The sequence below is a fragment of the Gossypium hirsutum genome, chromosome D13 (assembly GCF_007990345.1).
Source record: "Gossypium hirsutum isolate 1008001.06 chromosome D13, Gossypium_hirsutum_v2.1, whole genome shotgun sequence".
NCBI lineage: Eukaryota > Viridiplantae > Streptophyta > Magnoliopsida > Malvales > Malvaceae > Gossypium > Gossypium hirsutum.
In genome coordinates, this window is record NC_053449.1 from 37,942,886 (window position 1) to 37,960,915 (window position 18,030).

At 34.2% G+C, this 18,030-nt stretch overlaps 3 protein-coding genes across 3 annotated transcripts; 1 reads left to right on the forward strand and 2 right to left on the reverse strand.

The window, feature by feature from the left end:
• Positions 1–2,963: 2,963 nt before the first annotated feature.
• Positions 2,964–11,681, forward strand: LOC107918322 (protein ALWAYS EARLY 2). The gene is made up of 21 exons (XM_041108619.1): positions 2,964–3,115; positions 3,591–3,711; positions 3,863–3,958; positions 4,120–4,182; positions 5,276–5,353; positions 5,616–5,790; positions 6,188–6,321; positions 6,354–6,446; positions 6,544–6,913; positions 7,532–7,612; positions 7,795–8,081; positions 8,149–8,211; positions 8,333–8,650; positions 8,743–8,921; positions 8,997–9,279; positions 9,359–9,565; positions 9,964–10,125; positions 10,526–10,666; positions 10,766–10,981; positions 11,080–11,316; positions 11,439–11,681. The coding sequence occupies exons 2-21, from the start codon at positions 3,607–3,609 to the stop codon at positions 11,601–11,603; spliced, it is 3,453 nt and encodes a 1,150-aa protein (XP_040964553.1). The 5' UTR covers positions 2,964–3,115; positions 3,591–3,606; the 3' UTR covers positions 11,604–11,681.
• A 467-nt stretch (positions 11,682–12,148) lies between these two features.
• Positions 12,149–12,439, reverse strand: LOC107919309 (probable serine/threonine-protein kinase PBL8). Its single transcript, XM_016848790.1, has one exon. It carries the CDS (start codon positions 12,437–12,439, stop codon positions 12,149–12,151), a length of 291 nt encoding a protein of 96 aa, XP_016704279.1.
• Positions 12,440–12,476: 37 nt separating this feature from the next.
• On the reverse strand, positions 12,477–13,344 carry LOC107919308 (non-functional pseudokinase ZED1-like). Its single transcript, XM_016848789.1, has 2 exons — positions 13,285–13,344; positions 12,477–12,887 (listed from the first exon to the last, which is right to left on the reverse strand). The coding sequence occupies exons 1-2, from the start codon at positions 13,342–13,344 to the stop codon at positions 12,477–12,479; spliced, it is 471 nt and encodes a 156-aa protein (XP_016704278.1).
• Between the last annotated feature and the right edge of the window lie 4,686 nt (positions 13,345–18,030).

Sequence of the window (18,030 nt, forward strand, 5' to 3'; positions counted from 1 at the left end):
ATCAGAGAAAACCTCAAGACCCAAAAGAGGAGGAATCATCACAGATCACCGATCACATAGGCATTAGCCACTAATGAAGATATTAGTGCCTATGATCCCCATTACCGAGTGCCCCTGTCTCCACTTAAGACATTGCTTACAAAGAGGGAGAGCAACAATGAAGCACGAGATAGAGCTGAGTGTCCTTGATCACCAATTAAAAGACACTGTAAGAGAGCAAAGGCTCACAACGACCCTAGATCGACTGAAATCAATCGTCAGTGACATCTAACCTAGAACAACACCCAAACAATGACTAAATCAACAGAGATCTTGGATCTAGCAAAAAACAGAAAAATAAGAAAAGCAACCTTTGGAGGCTTTAGGCACCACCACCCATCCACCATTCGAGAGTTGTAGTAAATCTCTCACAAAAAATGGAATACTGGCACCAGAACACCACATCGGTCCCTCCTTAACAAAGGTTCGCTTGTGAGAAGAAAAAATAATAAAAAATAAAAAAGCCATGAAAGCTCAGACAAGGACCCCAAAAGGGATTATTAAACCAAGAGGAGGACATTAGAAAATAGAGCAGAACAAAGAGGCAAGACCCCCAAAAGGGGTTATTAAATCAAGAGGAGGACATTAAAAAACAAAGCAGAACAAGGAGACAAGACCCCAAAAAGGGGTTATTAAATTGAGAGGAGTATATAAAAAATAGAGAAGAACAAGGAGGAGGATGACCAACCACTGAGAGTAGGTGCTTGGTCGTCTAAATCGAGAAACATGAAAATGACCTAGAGTAACAAACAACCAAAGCACGGGAAACAGAGGGCAAAACTAGAAACATGATCAAAAGAGTTTAGTCAATAGAGTAGTCAACGACTTAGAATGGATTGAGTATGATGACTCAGCTTGGACAAAGAAAGACAAAGCACGGGAAACAGAGTACAAAGCTAGAAATAGGAACAAAAATGGCAAAATCTTTTTGGAGTTTTAGCGACTACAGGCATCGTCAATAAAATAGATCTGCAAACTGAAAAAAGAGAAGCCATGTGAAGTAAATGAGAAGAATAAATAAAGAAAATGTTGGTGGGAGGGAGAAAAAAGGCGAGCGGTAGCCAGCACGGAGGCTAACATCGTCATGCTGCTGGGCAAAACAAAAGATAAGAAGCAAATGACTTGGAGAAGAAAAGAAAAATAAATAAATAAAAGGGGAACCTAAGCTCTTGATACCATGTTACAAACTTAAGAAAAAGAAAGATAAATGAATTTTTGTATGAAAGAAATAATATTGCGTCTTGATTTACATTAGGTTACATAGCCTATTTATTCTAGAAACTAGATACACAAATAAGGAAATATATGATATGATATTAATTAATTATGCAAGATATCACATAGATGTGTGAGAAATTTGATATCTATCTTTTAATGTCACAAATTTTGTGCTACTTTATTTTAACTCAATAATCATTATTGAAGTTTTATTTAATAGAACTAGAATATGACCCTTGTGATTTAGAAAAAAAAGTTAGATTAAAATTTTAAATATATTATTGATATTAATTATAGATAACTTTAATGATTGAATTTATAAGGAAATGAAGTTAATGTTAAAGTTGAATCTTTATACCAGGCAAAATATGGGATGAATTAATGGAGAATATAATACGAGAAAATAATTAAATACATTAAACTATGGTTAAAACAAATAAATGGTGATTGTAAAATATGAATATAAAAACCTGTTATATGTATATAACAATTATTTACGTATAAATTTATTTCAATACATAAAAATAATAAGAATAAATGCACAAAATTTTAATGTTTGGCTTCTTTTTCTTTCTAGTGTTATTACATGTTAGTGTGCCATGAAAGGAGAGTGGAACAGTGGTTTAAGAATATACAAGAGCAATCCAACGATTCATGTGGGCAAGACATGCCAATGTAAAACAACTGGTAATTTTAATCGAGCATGGGAATTACTATACCCTCTACTTTAAGGATTATTGAGCGAGTGCACTCGAAATCCGAAACAATATTGGATAAAGCCAGGAAGAAAGGGTGGTGAAAATGTTCTCCGATGTGGCTATGTAAACTTCTTTTTTCAGTTGTTATATGAATAATTTTTTCTACGGAAGAGAAACATGAAAAAAATTAAGAACCTTTGTAAGCTTTAAACATTCCAATAGATTTGGTTGGTTGACTTATGAGTGATAGCACTACTTTTTCACCCCTGCTTGCATGTCTATTTGTGCTAGTAAAATAAAACAAATGTGAATCAAGTTGTCACAATTAGTGCTTTTATTACCTCCAATAAAAGGAAATTTTAGCATGAAAAAAAGGGAAACTTTTAGCGTTTTATTGTGCATAAAGATTAGGAAAGAGGAAAAATTTGTATTTTAATCTCAGCATGGTCAAAAAAACTATGCAAAGTAGATCTCTTCTCATTTTTATATGTCTTAAAATCAACCCATTTCAATTGCGAATTAAGCCGCCGTGGGTTATTGATAATTTTAATAAAATGGTGTATATTTTTTTTGGCACATTAATATTATATTATTCATACTAGGATGCTGTCATGATATCATATTTAGATATTTTCTCCAATTCCATTACTGTTTTGCCAATAACATAGGAGTTTAATTTTCCTATGAGACTCCTAAAAAAAATTAAACCAATGAATTTAATTTTAAAACTCTTAGTGGGAGCTATAAAGATTTTCCCATAAAACTAGGGACTGGTTTGAAAATTAGTCTAGAAAAGTTTCAAATTTAATCCGCTATTATCATCTACATAGAACCCAAACCTATGCCATCAAATCCGACCACAGCTTCATTGCTAATCCTTCAAATTGCCACCTGTACGGTAATGGCATCTTATTCATAATCCCACAAACTGAAAAAAATTAAAATAAATAAAAAAAACAAAATAATATCATTGGCCAAACCACCTTTATATTCAAGTTTCGCGGCAACGCCACTTTTCGCTCTCTCAAACATTGTTCTTTCTCAAAATTCTGTTTTTTTTCTTATTTATTTCTTTTTTAAAATTTCTCTAAAAAATCTTCTTTCTCTATTTCTTTTTTTTGTTAAATGTGTTGGTTCCGCTGGGAAAAGGCCGGCAATTGGTAAGTGGAATTGTCTCCGATCCGTGAATTAGGGTTTTAAAGTTGAGATTTTGAACCATCACTGTGGTTTTTAAAATTCCTTTTTGCAATTTTTAAAGGAGCTTTCGGTTAAAATTTTGAATTTTCGTTTCTTTTAAAAGTGCTTTCGGTTTTCTTCAGTGGGTTTGAAGCGGTTTTCAAGGTGACTTTATGGATTAAGCCAAATTGGCTTTGCCGTTCTAGTGGTTTTAGAGCAGCATTGTTTTGCAATCTTGCTTTATTTTCAATACGTAAAATTTTAGGTGTTTCAATTGTGAATGAAATTTTGATTCTGATTTTGAGATTTTGTGGTGTTTCTTTTTGCTGGTTCTAAAAAAAATTACAACTTATTATTATTTTTAAAGTTCATTGTTAACATCGATTTTACATCTGCACTATCTTTTTCAAATTTCCCCTTTTCTTTTTGAAGTTTATGTTTTATGATGGAATGCTTCAGATAAAGGAAGTCATTGATGGCCCCAACAAGAAAATATAAAAGTGTGAACAAACAATATTCGAGTAAATGTGAAGTATCTCCTGATAAAGACGCAGGAAATTCAAGAAAAAGTAACCCAAAGGTAGGTGTTTTGTCATTTTTAATTGATTATTTGATTTGAAGATCAATTTATTTTCTTGCCTTTGGCTGTTTGATGGATACTCTGTTTTACTTGGCATCATCATATGCTAATTGTGAGTCGTTTTGATGCACTGTTGTATTCTATGCTATAGAAGAAACTATTTGACAAGCTAGGGCATCCATGGAGCAAGGCAGAGATCGAGCGGTTTTATAAAGCTTATCGGGAGTATGGGAAAGATTGGAAGAAGGTATATTAGCTGCCTGCCACAGTATTTACTTCGAGAAATATAATAAAAAAGTTTAATGGTTTTACTGTAATTTTATATTGGGATGATGCTCCATCTAGGTATTCTATAAGCATAATTAACACTTTCTTTTTCATTTTAAATTTGTGGTTGCTTATGTTTAGGTGGCTGCTGCTGTGCGTAACAGATCCACTGAAATGGTGGAGGCCTTTTACATTATGAATCGGGTATGGTTAGGTCTCGGTGTAGCTTTAAGAACTAATCAGTTATCCAATTCATCTTTGATTGCTTAATCTTGTCCTTGAATGCTTATGGGTTTCATGATGTTTGTTTCTAAAATGCCCTAGGAAATGCTTAGGATTAGTACTTGATTCAATTTGAAAAAATAAAAAAAGAATTCGAATTTTGAGTTAATCGAATCAAGTTATTCAAGTTTTGAGTTCGAGTCGAGTTAAATTTTACAATTCAAATAACTCGAATAATTTGAATAACAAATTGGTGTCACTACCCTCTAGTCACTCAATTTTGAAAATGAGCAAATTGTCTCTCTCAACAAAAATTACAAAATAATTCAAAATAATTATAAAAATTCTAAAATTTATTTATTTTGTTAAAATTATAATTTTTTTAAAAAAAATCTATAAAATATATAAAGAAAGTTAAATTTTAAAATTTTTTAAAAATAATAATTGTGGGACCTAAATAAGTTAATTAGTGATTCAAGTTTATCCATGTTATTTTTATTATTATTTTGTTTTGAAAAAGTTTTCAAATATATATGGTTTGAAAAAGTTTTCAAATATATATCGTTTGAAACTTATGTGCTCTAACATATATGTTTAGTTTTTTTAATTTAGTTCGAACAATTTCACTCTGATTCGACTTGACTCGAATTTTATTTCACTCGACTCGATTCAAACAAATTTCAAATCGAGTTAGGAAGATAAAAAAGGACTCGTCAACTCAAAATTTTTTCACTCGATTTGATCGAATGCTCACCCTATTTAGGATAGATCACCTATTCTAAAAGATTAAAAAGGAAAAACAAACAAGGGAACTTCTGTCTTAGTTAACTTGCCATCATTTGAACTTTAATGTGGCTTCTCAACTAGCACTGCTATAATTTGATGCAGATAAGCATTTTGTCTTCATTGCTAAAGTCTTCAAGAGGTTATGTGGAATCATGTGCTTCAGGGGCTTTGAATGATGTTGCATTTTCAGCCTTCATTTGTTGGATGGAACCTGAGAGTTGCTTTATTTTGACTTTATTTGTTTATAAATATTGTTACATTATTGTGTTTTTTCTCTCTTTATTTTCAGGCATATTTATCCTTGCCAGATGGAGTAGCATCTGTAATTGGCCTTATAGCAATGATGACTGATCACTATAGTGTCCTGGTGAGATTGGTTTTAACATTTTTATTTAATTGTATGAGTCTGATATTTGCAGCCAGTGTTGATATAATTAAAGCTATTTGGTGCAGTTTGTTTTTTGGAAGTGTATTTCTCTCCTTTATGAAGTGAATTGATTCCTTGTTAGACTGTATTTTCGCAAATTATATCTTTTCCATTTTAGGCTTGCAAAATAAATTGAACTCTTAATGTTCTTCCTCTACCTACTGATCAAGGGTTGAAAATTTTGTACCATTTCAACTTACAGGGAGGGAGTGATGCAGAAATAGAGAGCAATGGGCCTTCTAAAATACCCCGGAAAACTCAAAAGCGCAAGCGGGTAAAGGCTCATTTTGGTTCATCAAAAGAGGATGTTTTTCTGCCCCAATCAATTGCATCCACTCAAGGATGCCTGTCTTTGTTGAAAAGAATAGGCTTTAATGGTAAAACCCATTGTTCTTGTTAGCACTCAATTGAAGCCATCTATGGTTTTTCTTAAATTTGGTTCCTTTTTTTTATCACAAGTCTCTTTATTTTTTCTGTCCTTTTATCTCTTATTTGGCAATTGATGCAACTAAGAGACTGAAAATGAGAGTTAAAGTTGTTCAAATTGTCCAAATTTATGTGCGAAGCAAATCAAAGAATAGTGCCTGAAGTTATTTTTTATTTGTCAAAGTGATAAGAGGTACAGTAATATGAGGAATAAATCTTATTAACAAAGTCAATTAATATTATGTCTAGTAAGCACAGAAACTGCTTGTGCTCTCTGAAAGTTTGTTATAATAAATAATAATCTTTGTAATTGTGATTGAGTTCCTTATTTGTTTGAATTCCTTTTAGGTATAAATCCTCATGCAGTTGGGAGAAGGACTCCTCGAGTCCCAGTTTCATATTCATATAGGAGAGACGACATGGAAAATTATAATCCGCCAAAAAAAGAGTTAAGAAGTCAGAGGCTAATGATAATGATGATGAACATGTCGCTGCAGTGACATTGACTGGGGCATTGCAAAGAGGAAGCTGCCCACAGTTTTCTCAAAGACCTTATAAAAAGGCTGAATGCAGAAGATCCGCACCTGTTCAGTGCTATGATCGGATGGTATAAGACCATTGATTTGGATTTATGATATTTAGGCTTCTTTGCCTTCATTATCAGCGTAATAACTTCATTTTTTTTTCTATTGACATGCAATTAGTTGCTTCAATCAGAGACAACCAAGGCCAAGCTTCCTAGTTCTTCCAGTAAACACCGGATTGAAAGCAGGCATGGAGGCAAGGAACCTGTCATTGGAACTTACATAAAAGATACAGGCCCCACGGAGGACATGGAAGGTGCTGGTACTGTAGAAGTGCGTGAAAAGGGGAAAAAGGTTTACCGGAAGAAAGTGAAAGCTGGTGAGTTCATAAACAATTTGTCTGATGATGGTGGAGAAGCATGTAGCGGCATAGAAGAAGGAATTATAGATAGGGCTGTCAAAGGAAAAGTTGAGATGGAGATTTCCCATGGAAAAAGTAAACTTTCACCATGGAGTCAGAGGAAGAAAAGCAAGAAGATTGTCTCGGGAGGTATGAACTTGAGATCTGGGATTGAATAATGTGAAAAGTATACCTATAAAAAAGTAGCAAAGAAAAAAGAGAGAAAAAGAAAAGGAAATGCTAAAGGATGTTGCTTAATTGTTCAAAGAATCATAATCTTCTTAGGTGAAAGTAACTGGTAGGTCCCTTTATTATAAGGATTGGTTCTAGTTAGTCCTTATAGTATTAAATGGATTAATTTAGTCTCTATACTAGTACAAAGAATAAAAAAAGGCCAAATTTTAACTGAGTTAACATTTACTGTTTAAACGATGTCATTTATTGTTCAACAGGTTAATATTTTTAAAACTTTTATGGTTTTATAAATGAAATCTTTTGTTTAGAGCTGAAACTGCATGTGAAAAAAAAATCATGCCTTTTCTTTTTAAAATAGTAAATGTTAACTCTATTGAAATTTAGCCACATTTGATTCTTTTTAATAGTAGAGCATTTAAATTGATCCATTTAGTGGTAGAGAGACTGATTTGAACCAATCCCTATAATAGAGGGACTTGACAGGCACTTTCACTGATCTTGCAACTGTTTTTTTTTTTGTTTTTCTCTTACATACATGCTCCACTTCAAATTTTTATTCCCTTTTATATGTAGATGAGAGCGCTTCCCTAGATGCCCTACTGGCATTAGCCAATTTGTCTACATCTATATCTCCAGCATCAATTATAGAATCCGGTAGGTTTCAATTGCTTCTACTTCAGTTTTTACTGATTAAATGTAGTATACGGTATTGGGTTTCTTGTCACTTATCTTCCTATACTTATGCAGTATATGTTTCTTCCAGTCCATTTTCTTCATGCATGCTGGAAGTGTACATTTTTCTCATTCCTTTCGTTGTTGTTTCTGTGTTTACCTAGAAGTATCTGCCAAATTCAAAGAGGATAGAATTGCACGTGAAACAGATGAGAAGCCAAGTGCATCTGAAGCTGCTTCTACAAGTCATTGTAGAGATGAAACTAAGCACATAGGGCTAAAAGAAAAGGTGCTCAATTTAATCACTGAAGCTGAAGATGGTACCTCCAGAAAATCAAAAGTTGGAAGGTATTCAGCGAAGGATGACAATGTTGTTTCTGAACCAAAGCAACAGGCAGAATCTACCAATAACTCAAAGAAAAGAAAAAGCAAATCCTTCAGTACTTCACAGGTAACCACTGAATATTTTGATTGTTGTACTTCTAATCTTGATTTCATGACAAAATCTTTTGTTCCAGCTGCAGATTTCAAATCCAGAAGCTCAAATGGATTCTCCTTTCATACAATCTTTTGATAATGAGGTAGGTGAATCTTTTAACCTTTTATTAGCTAGTTTAATGTGTGTAAGATAGCTAATCACTACCATGTTATTTTAATAGTATATGTTCTCTCCAAGGTTGATGCTGTTTTTATGTCTTGTAGGACATGGCTGAAGAAATGAACAAAAGTCTCACTAAAGGAAGCAGTGCTCAATCTTCTGTTCAATCACAACAAAGGAAATCATTCAGAGTGCCAGAGGATTCCCTCACTAAAAATGATCCAAAATTTGCTGAAACTGATTCACTGGTGTCAATTTTTCAAGTTCCTGCGGAATCTAAACTAGTTAGCTTACCAAATAAGCATCAAAGTAGACGTAAAATGAACCTGAAGAGAGCGTTACTTTCAACAGATATAAATTCTCTCAATTACACCTTAGCAAATCAACCAAACAAGGACTCTCTCTCACAAGACGGACTAAAGGTAGAATTCAATCTTCCTCCAAATTCCCCTCCAGCAATATATATATATATTGCTCATTTTCAGCATAATTTATGAATGTTATCGAATTCCAGGAAAGGCTCTCTTTCTGCTTATCATCTAATCTGGCAAGAAGATGGTGCTCTTTTGAATGGTTTTACAGTGCTATTGATTATGCTTGGTTTGTTAAAAAGGAGTTCGTGGAGTACTTAAATCATGTTGGATTAGGTCACATTCCAAGGCTTACTCGTGTTGAGTGGGGTGTCATAAGAAGGTAAGCTTGTTAGTGCCCCTACAGTTAAGGATTTTGGAAAAACAGATTTTACAATACAATTGCTTGTTATTACAGTTCCCTTGGCAAACCTCGGAGGTTTTCCGAACGCTTTTTACATGAAGAGAGGGAAAAACTTAAACAGTATCGGGAGTCTGTGAGACAGCATTATGCTCAACTTCGCATCGGTACCACGGAAGGACTTCCAACGGATTTGCCACAACCTTTATCAATTGGGCAACGTGTAATTGCCATTCATCCCGAAACGAGGGAAGTTAATGATGGAAAAGTACTTGATCTGGAGCATGACAGTTTCAAGGTCCAGTTTGACCGTCCCGAATTAGGAGTTGAACTTGTCACGGTAATTGCATTGTTTAATATATTGGCATTTCAGTTCATTCATCTTCGGTTCACTCTGGAAGTCACATAGACTATTGCAGGATATTGATTGTATGCCATTAAACCCATTGGAAAATTTGCTGGAAACTCTTGGGAGTCAAGATCTTGCTTTTGATAAATTCCCTGCGACACCCAATGTGTCTCAAGTAAATGGACATTCAAATTTTCGTGGGTCCGGGGTATACGCTCCAAGTGGGCATCCGGAGAATGCAACTAGCTCTGTGAACATGTTGGCCAATCCAATAAAGGTTAGGATACCTAGAAATTGCAAGCATTATGTACTTCAATTCAAAACTTTGTTATATTGCTTGATATGTTTCCTTTTTAATCTTGTTGTGTCCATATCTCAAACTTCGACCAAGTAAGCTGAGGATACTTTTCCTGTTGCACTTCTTTTCCGATGGTTCAAATGTATCCCTTTTTCTGTTTCCATGGAACATGAGAATGTTGGTGTATTTTAGAGTTAACACGTCATATTTCAGAGCCACTTTCTTCTTCTTTTGCTTCCTCTCTGCCTTCCTTCCTCCCAAATTATCTCCTTTGATCAAATATTCTGGAGCTATAATGGGTTCTAGATTAGTATTTCTGTTCCCTTAATGTTAAATACTAAATAGTAACCAACACAATATACTTGGGTCTTGTCCAGGTGGATGCAAGCCGTAATATTTTGAATGCTAAGACATCTGTTCCTAGTGTTGTTGCTGCACATCAAACAGCAAATGGTCTACCCCTTACCATGGCCCATATCCAAGGGAGGGAAGCTGATATACAAGTTATGTCTGAGTTGAACCGTGCTCTGGACAAGAAGGTTACTACACTATTCATATCATCTTGAATTACGTCTTAACTTTCTTGATACTTCTCATTCTAGATGTAGATTTTACTGATTTGCATGCTCATATAGATAACTGCTTTGGTAGTGATTTTACTTTATCTTTAAAAAGTTATCTGTTTTAACTTTGGTTCCAAAATTATTAACTTCACTGCATTTATCTCTTTGGTGATTTCAGATAATATATTCTATAAAATTTACCGAAAACCCTTCATTGTATTCTTTATTGGACTTTTTTCTTTATGTTTTCTTTGTTAATTGGCTTGTTTCTTGAAAATCATAGTCATATTATCTTGTGTAACTAGTTTCATAGTTGAGTTTAGTAGAATCACGTTAGTGTAGCCGGTGTTCTTCATATATATATATAATACTGCAGGAAGCTATATTGATGGAGCTCAGAAATACGAATGACGACATATTGGACAACAAAAGCGGAGGAAATTGCTTAAAAGGTTCTGAGCCTTTCAAGAAGCATATTGCAACGGAACTTGTACAGCTAAAGGAAGCCAATGGCCAGGCATGTGGCTTCTATGAATTGATGTAGAAGTGGTTTATTCTTTTCTTCGATTTTGAACTCTCTTCTTCGATAACTTTGAATTGATCATTTTCCATGCAGGTTTCTTCTGCTTTACATAACTTGAGACAACATAATGCTTACCCAGCAAACCCAGTATCACCACAGCAGAAACCTCCAACTAAGTCCAATTTCTTAGGTAGCTTGACAAGTTCTATTGACAGTTCTCTTGTTTCACTAGAATCTGATTCTGTTGCGGGCGAAATTGTTGAAGGCTCAAGATTAAAAGCGGGTTCTATGGTGGATGCCGCTATTAAGGTACAAGTATCTTTTATTCCTTGTGTATATATTTACTGACCCTTATTTGTCTGAGCTTATGGTTTAATGACCCCTATTATGTATGCACTTTCGTTCAGGCCATGTCATCTACAAAGGAGGACGAAGATGCATTTATGAGGATTGTAGAAGTTTTGGACTCCATAGATAAACTACAATTTACACCTGACATTAGGATGCCGGTGATAAAGTCAGCGGAGCCAGAGAATGGCAGTATCAGTTATCAAAAACACTTGGTTTCCAGATTACCTCAAAACAATGAACAAGTTCCTTCAGAGCTTATCACATCATGTGTTGCTACTTTGCTCATGATATGGGTAACCCGGAAATTATTTTCTGCTATGATTTCTACTCTCAACAGCTTGACGAGCAAGAATGTTCTTCATATCTGCATCTTGTTTGCAATCTTGTGCTTATTTCTATTTCTTCTGACATACAGACATGTACTGAGCGACAATTTCCCCCAGCCGATGTGGCTCAAATTATGGATTTGGCTGCTAGAAGCTTGCATCCATGGTGTAGCGAGAACCTGTGGATTTACCGAGAAATACAAAGGTGCATGGGCAAAATTAAAACTCAAATATTAGCTTTAATACCAACTTGAATAATGAATATGATGCTTTTTTTTCATGTAAATATGTTGGAGTCCTATTCATTTATTTATTTCTCCGATTGAATTTTTTATTGTTCATCTTTTTGATGGTTTCGTTCTTAATATCCAGATAAAGCTAACATGAAATACTGAACTATTTTCAAGATCATTTAAAGTTAATTTGTTGACCCAGAAATTAAAAAAAGAAAAAAAAAATCAATAATAGTGATCAATATTTCTAACGTTTCCAAGAGATTGTCTCCTTTTAAGAAAAATAAAATAAAATTGGAGCAACATAGTTGATTAGTTTATCATTTAAGGATTGAATAGATAAAACTGAAAAACAGGTGGATTGACCAGATGAATTGCCATGGGCACAACTACAACTTAAGAGTTATATATATACACACAGAAAACACAAAAGCTCGAGGCTAACAAGATTTAAGAATGCCTTTGAGTTGTTTAGCCACCTCCATCATTGTGGGCCTCTTTTCTCCATCAACACAGGTGCATCTGAGGATTGGTGTTGCCACAACCATCAACTGCTCCGCCTCGATCTACATTCTTGGATCCACAAAACTACTGAATATTTCAACACAGTGCTTCTCATCAGTATCCAGTATATTACGCTCCACAATTGTTAGCTTCCTTCCACCTAAAAGCTCAAGTAGAAGCATTCCAAAAAGATAAACATCAGCCTTCTCCGTTAAATAACCTGTGGTCACATACTCGGGAGCTGAGAGCCCTATTCTCCCTATAACAGCATCCTCCACATGTGCTTGTCCTTGAGGAAGAGATATACCTAGTCCAAAGTCAATGAGTTTGGGAACATTGTTGTGATCCAACATGATACTTTAGCATTTAATGTCACGGTGGATAACTGGTCTAGAAAATGCTGTGTGAAGATGTCACTGCATTTGCTAAATCCATTTCAATTCTCAACCTGTATTTCCATGGCAGTACTGGCTTAACATTTGTTGCAGAGAGAGATCTGGAGAGGCTTTTGCATGCAAATTCGTAAACTACACTCGGATTTTGGGTCTCCAAGCAGCATCCTAGAACTTTCAAAACATTTTTGTAACCACTCATTTGTGATCCTATGACAATATCTTTGTAAGCATAATATTTCAATCCAAGGGGATAATTACTATCATACTTCTTAACAAATATTGGACGGTCCTTTAAAGAGTCTTTGTACAATCGATAACCACCATCATAAACTACAATCCGATTTCCATCATAGCAATTTGTTGCTATGATAATTTCTTCTGTAGAGAAATGACGATGGGGTTGGACCTGCCATTGTAGAAGGCAACGTTCTTCTAATAAAACCCATCATAGAAATTTGTTGATGTATTTTGTAATTTTATTTTATTTTATGCTTTATGTTAGTATTTGGCCGCTGTAAAGTTTTTTTTTTAATTATAAAGGATGTGTGTGTGAAGGTGAAAAGATAAGCCTTCTCCATTATTCACAATTTTTTTTTGTTTTTCTTTTCTGTACTCTCTGTAACAAAATTTACACCAACAGTGGTATTCAGAGCGTCTTCTTGAGGGCTGTGAGGTTCTACTGCTATTTTTTGGGTGTTTTTAATGGCTTCTTCTAATGCTATTTCAACATTTGTTTCTATTTTCACAGTAACTCATTATCATGTTTGGGCACTTAAGATGATAGTTTATTTGAGATCTCTTGCCTTGTGGAACTTTGTAGAAACTGACGAAGATCCACCAACATTGAGATAAAATCCCACCATTGCTCAGTTCAAAGCTTATGATGAAGAAATCTTGAAAAAGGATAAAGCCTTAACATGCATTCACTTTGGGTTAGTAGATCACATTTTCACAAGCATTATGGATCTTGAAACACCAAAGGTTGTTTGGGACAAACTTAAAGAAACTTATGTGGGAGGTGACAGAGTGAAGAAAACGAAAATTTTAACTTTAAAAAGAGAGTTTATAATGCTGCAAATGAAGGAGGATGAGCTGATTAAAGATTATTTCAACCAGGCTGATGGTTATTGTAAAGCAAATCAGACTTTATGGTGAAGAATTGCTTGATGAAAAGGTGGTTGAAAAAGTCATGATCAATGTTCCTCAAAGGTTTGAAGCCAAAATTTCAACTATTGAGGAATCTTGTGACATGACGAGTCTAACTATTGCTGATCTTGTTAGCAAGTCAGAAGCGTAAGAGCAAAGGGTTTCTATGTGAGTCCATGAGGCTAGTGAAGGTGCTTTTCTTGCTGCTCATAGGGGAGTAAAGTTCAATAGCTCTTAGAAGAAATTTGAAAGCTCAAGCAAGGGCAAAGATGTTGTTTCTGCCACTAGTGGTCAAAATGGAAAGTTTTTAGCATGTCCTATTTGTAAGATGACAAATCATGCTGAAAAGGATTGCCGATTCAAGGAAAAAAAAACAAGTCCAAATTTTAGGGTACTTTTTGCCAAAAGTCTTGACATACTGAAAAGTTTTGTTGGGCAAGAAGAAGCAAGCAAAAAAACAAGATCAACAGCAAGCAAATGCAAGGTGAGCACCTGTTTATGGTTTCTCATGTTGTTAAACCATCTCATAACTCTATTTGGCTTATGGATAGTGGGTGTACCAGTCATATGATGCCTGTGGCTGCATATTTTAACTCACTTGATAAGTCCTTTAAAACAAGTGTGAAGTTGGGAAATGGTGTTACGACTCAGGTTCAAGGCAAAGGTTCAATTTCTGTGAATACTCTACAAGGTAAAAGGAAAATCTATAATGTTATTTTTATTCCTGATTTAGACCAAAGTCTCTTGAGCATTCCTCAAATGATTAAAAATGGTTTTAATGTTCAGTTTAAGGGTGATGCCTACAACATATTTGATGTTTGTGGTTTTAAGTTTGCTGATTTGAAAATGTAAAACAATAGTTTTTATTTGAAGCTTGATGTTGATTATGAATGTGTGTGCTCTGCTAAGGATGATGTTAGTCCTATTTAGCATAAAAGGATGGGGCATTTTAATCTTAGAGCCTTGAAGTATATGCAGTCAAATGGTTTTGTAACAGATTTGCTTGAACTGAATGTGTGTGATGATAAATGTGATAGTTGTCAACTTGGGAAGTCACATAAGCTATCATTTTCTCATTATGGTGTGAAGAGAGCAATTATGAAATTAGAGTGCACTCTAATTTGTGTGGTCCAATGCAAACTTCTTCTATGAATGGTAGAAAATATTTTGTGTTGTTTATAGATGATTTGACAAGGATGTGTTGAGTGTATTTCTTGAAGTCCAATATGAATGTATTGTTAACATTCAAAAAATCCAAGAAACTCGTTGAAAATCAGTGTGATTGTAAGTTGAAGGTCTTAAGAACAAATAATGGTGGAGAGTATGTGTCTAATGAGTTTAATGATTTTTGTAGAGACTTTGGGATTCATAATCAGCTCACTGTTCATTAACAGAATGGAGTTTGTGAAAGGAGAAATAAAACTGTTTTGGAGATGTGAAGATGTATGTTGTTTGAAAAAATTCTTTCAAATTCGTTCTGGGCAGAAGTTGTATCAACATTTATTTACTTATTGAACAAGTTAGCAACTAAGGCTGTGGATGGAAAAACTCCACTTGAAGCCCGGTCTGGGTCAAAGCTTTCTGTGAAATACCTGAGAGTGGTTGGTTCTATTTGTTTCAGCCATATACCTGCTAATATGAGAACCAAGTTAGTTGAAAGAGCTTGGAAATGAATCTTTGTTGGTTATTCTTTTCAATCCAAGGGGTGTAGAGTATTTAATTTGAAAAGCAAGAAAATTATGGTGAGCCAAGATGTTATCTTTGATGAAGATTCTTAGTGGAGTAGGGAGAAGAATGATGTGTAGAAGCACGATTATGGGTTAATGCTTGAAGAGGTTGATTTAACTGACAACGTTGAACATGGTGTGACTAGTAATGAATTTGGTGTAGCTGATGCTGAGGTTATCAAAACTAAATCCTTAGTAAATATGTATGAGAGGTGCAATTTTGTTTTTGCTGAACCAATAAGTTTTGATGAAGCTGCAAAGGTACCTGAATGGATTGATGCAATAAAGGCAGAAATTTGTACAATTGAGAAAAATGATACATGGTTCTTGACTGATTTACCTAGTGGTAAACATGTTATAGGTGTGAAGTGGGTGTATCGGACTAAGTTCAATCTTGATGGCACTGTATTGAAGCATAAGGCTAGGTTGGTCGTAAAGGGGTATGCACAAATAGGTGGAGTTGACTACGGTGATACTTTTACACTAGTTGCTAGACATGATGCTATTAGATTGTTGAAATATGTATATATTTTAAATTTATTAAGGTAGATAAATCTTATTTAGGTAGATAAGTTTTATTCATATTCTAGGAATATTTTATTTTGTCTTTTAGTAGTTTATTAGAATAAGGGAATTATTTTCCCAATTAGGATTAGGACTCTTTTCTCTATTTAAGTTTAGTTTTTTAGTTAATAAAAAAATAGAATAGTTTTATTAAAAGCTCTCTTGTAAACTTTCATGGCATTTGAGTTAGGTTAAATCTCTAGTAACATCATGGTTAAAACAACATTCATTGGAGATAAAAGATCTAGCAATCAAACAGAGGAAGAAAGTTCTACCGTTGAAACAACTACCGGGAGTACAATGACTTAAGGGACAGAGGCGTCTCAATTTTCTTTTCAGCTGACATCTCTTAAGTTGAATGACAAGAATTATCTGGAATGGTCGCAGCCTGTAAAATTATCAATTGATGGGCGCGACAAGCTAGGTCATTTAACTAGAGAAGTCAAGCAACCACAGGTGGGCGATCTAAAGATGAAAAAGTGGAGGTCAGAAAATTCTATGATAATTGCGTGGCTTATTAATTCCAAGGGAGCATCTGTAGGTAAACCTTTTCTTTTTCTCCCAACTGCTAAAGTCATTTGAGACGTTGTGAAAGACACCTATTCAGATTTAGAAAACGCTTCACAGATCTTTGAGTTAAAATAAAACTTTAGAAAGCTAGGCAAGGGGAAAAGGAAGTTACTTTTTATTATAATGAGATGATGTCTCTTTGGCAAAAACAGGATCAGTGTTATAATGATGAATGAGAGTGTCCCATAGATGGTGTAAAAGCTATGAAAAAAGAAGAGAATGAACGAGCTTATTTGTTTCTGGCTGGTTTAAATAAAGAATTTGATGAAGTGAGATCTTGTATCTTTGGGGAAAAAAACCGCTTCCAAAACTTCATGAGATTTTTTCTGAGGTTAGAAGAAATGAGAAAAAGGAGAAAAGTATTGTTTGTTGGAACATTTTCAAATATTTATAGTATCCCAATAACTATAAATGAATGGGTGTAATTAATCAAAAGATAAATCTTTTGGTCATTGGTCAAAAGTTATATCATTTGATTTTTTAAAAAAGAATTATAATTATTCAAAAAATATTATTTGAATAGTTACAAAATTAAATGAATAATTATTATTTATTTATTCATAAAGACACCTATTGAAAGATGTCTCTATGAAGAGACAAGAAAATTCCTATAAATAGGAATGGGTTTTCATTTGGAAATATATCAACAAATTCTAATATTATTTCTTCTCTTCCTTCATTTTCTAATATTATTAGATTATTCTATAAAGTATTACTGCAGAAATCCTTTGTAGAAATTAAGTTTTTTTTATACATTACTCAGTGCATAGTGGACTATTCTCGTCAGTGCAAAACGCAAATAGTCATTGGCTTCATTGTATCATCGAGGTTAATTTGCTTGGAACTCATTTGCACATGAAGATAAGTGGGGGCGAATATAACCTTAAAGATAGTGCCTTGATACACGCCTTGGAGCCTTGTCCTATTTCTTCTTTTCTTTTCGAGTTCTGATCGTGTGTTTGAGATTTTCCTTACCGGAGTTTTGTACTAACAATTTTAAGGTTATATTACATGATGACTACCACAACACATGAAAGTGGAACTCTAAGGGAGTTGGCTTCCAACTTTGTTAAACTTGATCGGTTTGATGGTGGCAATTTTCGACGATGGCAGAAAAAGATGCACTTCTTATTATCAACTTTGAAGATTGCTTATGTTTTGGATACTCCAAGACCTGAAGAGCATGAAAACGAATCTATTGCTGCAACCCGAGAAAGACAAAAATGAGACAATGCTGACTACATGTGCATGGGCCATATATTGAATGGTTTATCTGATGGTTTGTTCGACACCTACCAAAACGAGGTCACTGCTAAAGAATTATGGGACAAATTGGAGGCAAGATACATGACCGAAGATGTTACAAGTAAGAAATTTCTTGTCAGTCGTTTTAATAATTATCAAATGGTTGATGGTCGTTCTGTTATGGAACAATTTTGTAATATTGAAAAGATGCTGAATCAATTTAAGCAATATGATATGAAAATGGATGAAATGATTGTGGTATCCTCCATAATAGACAAACTTCCTCCATCTTGGAAA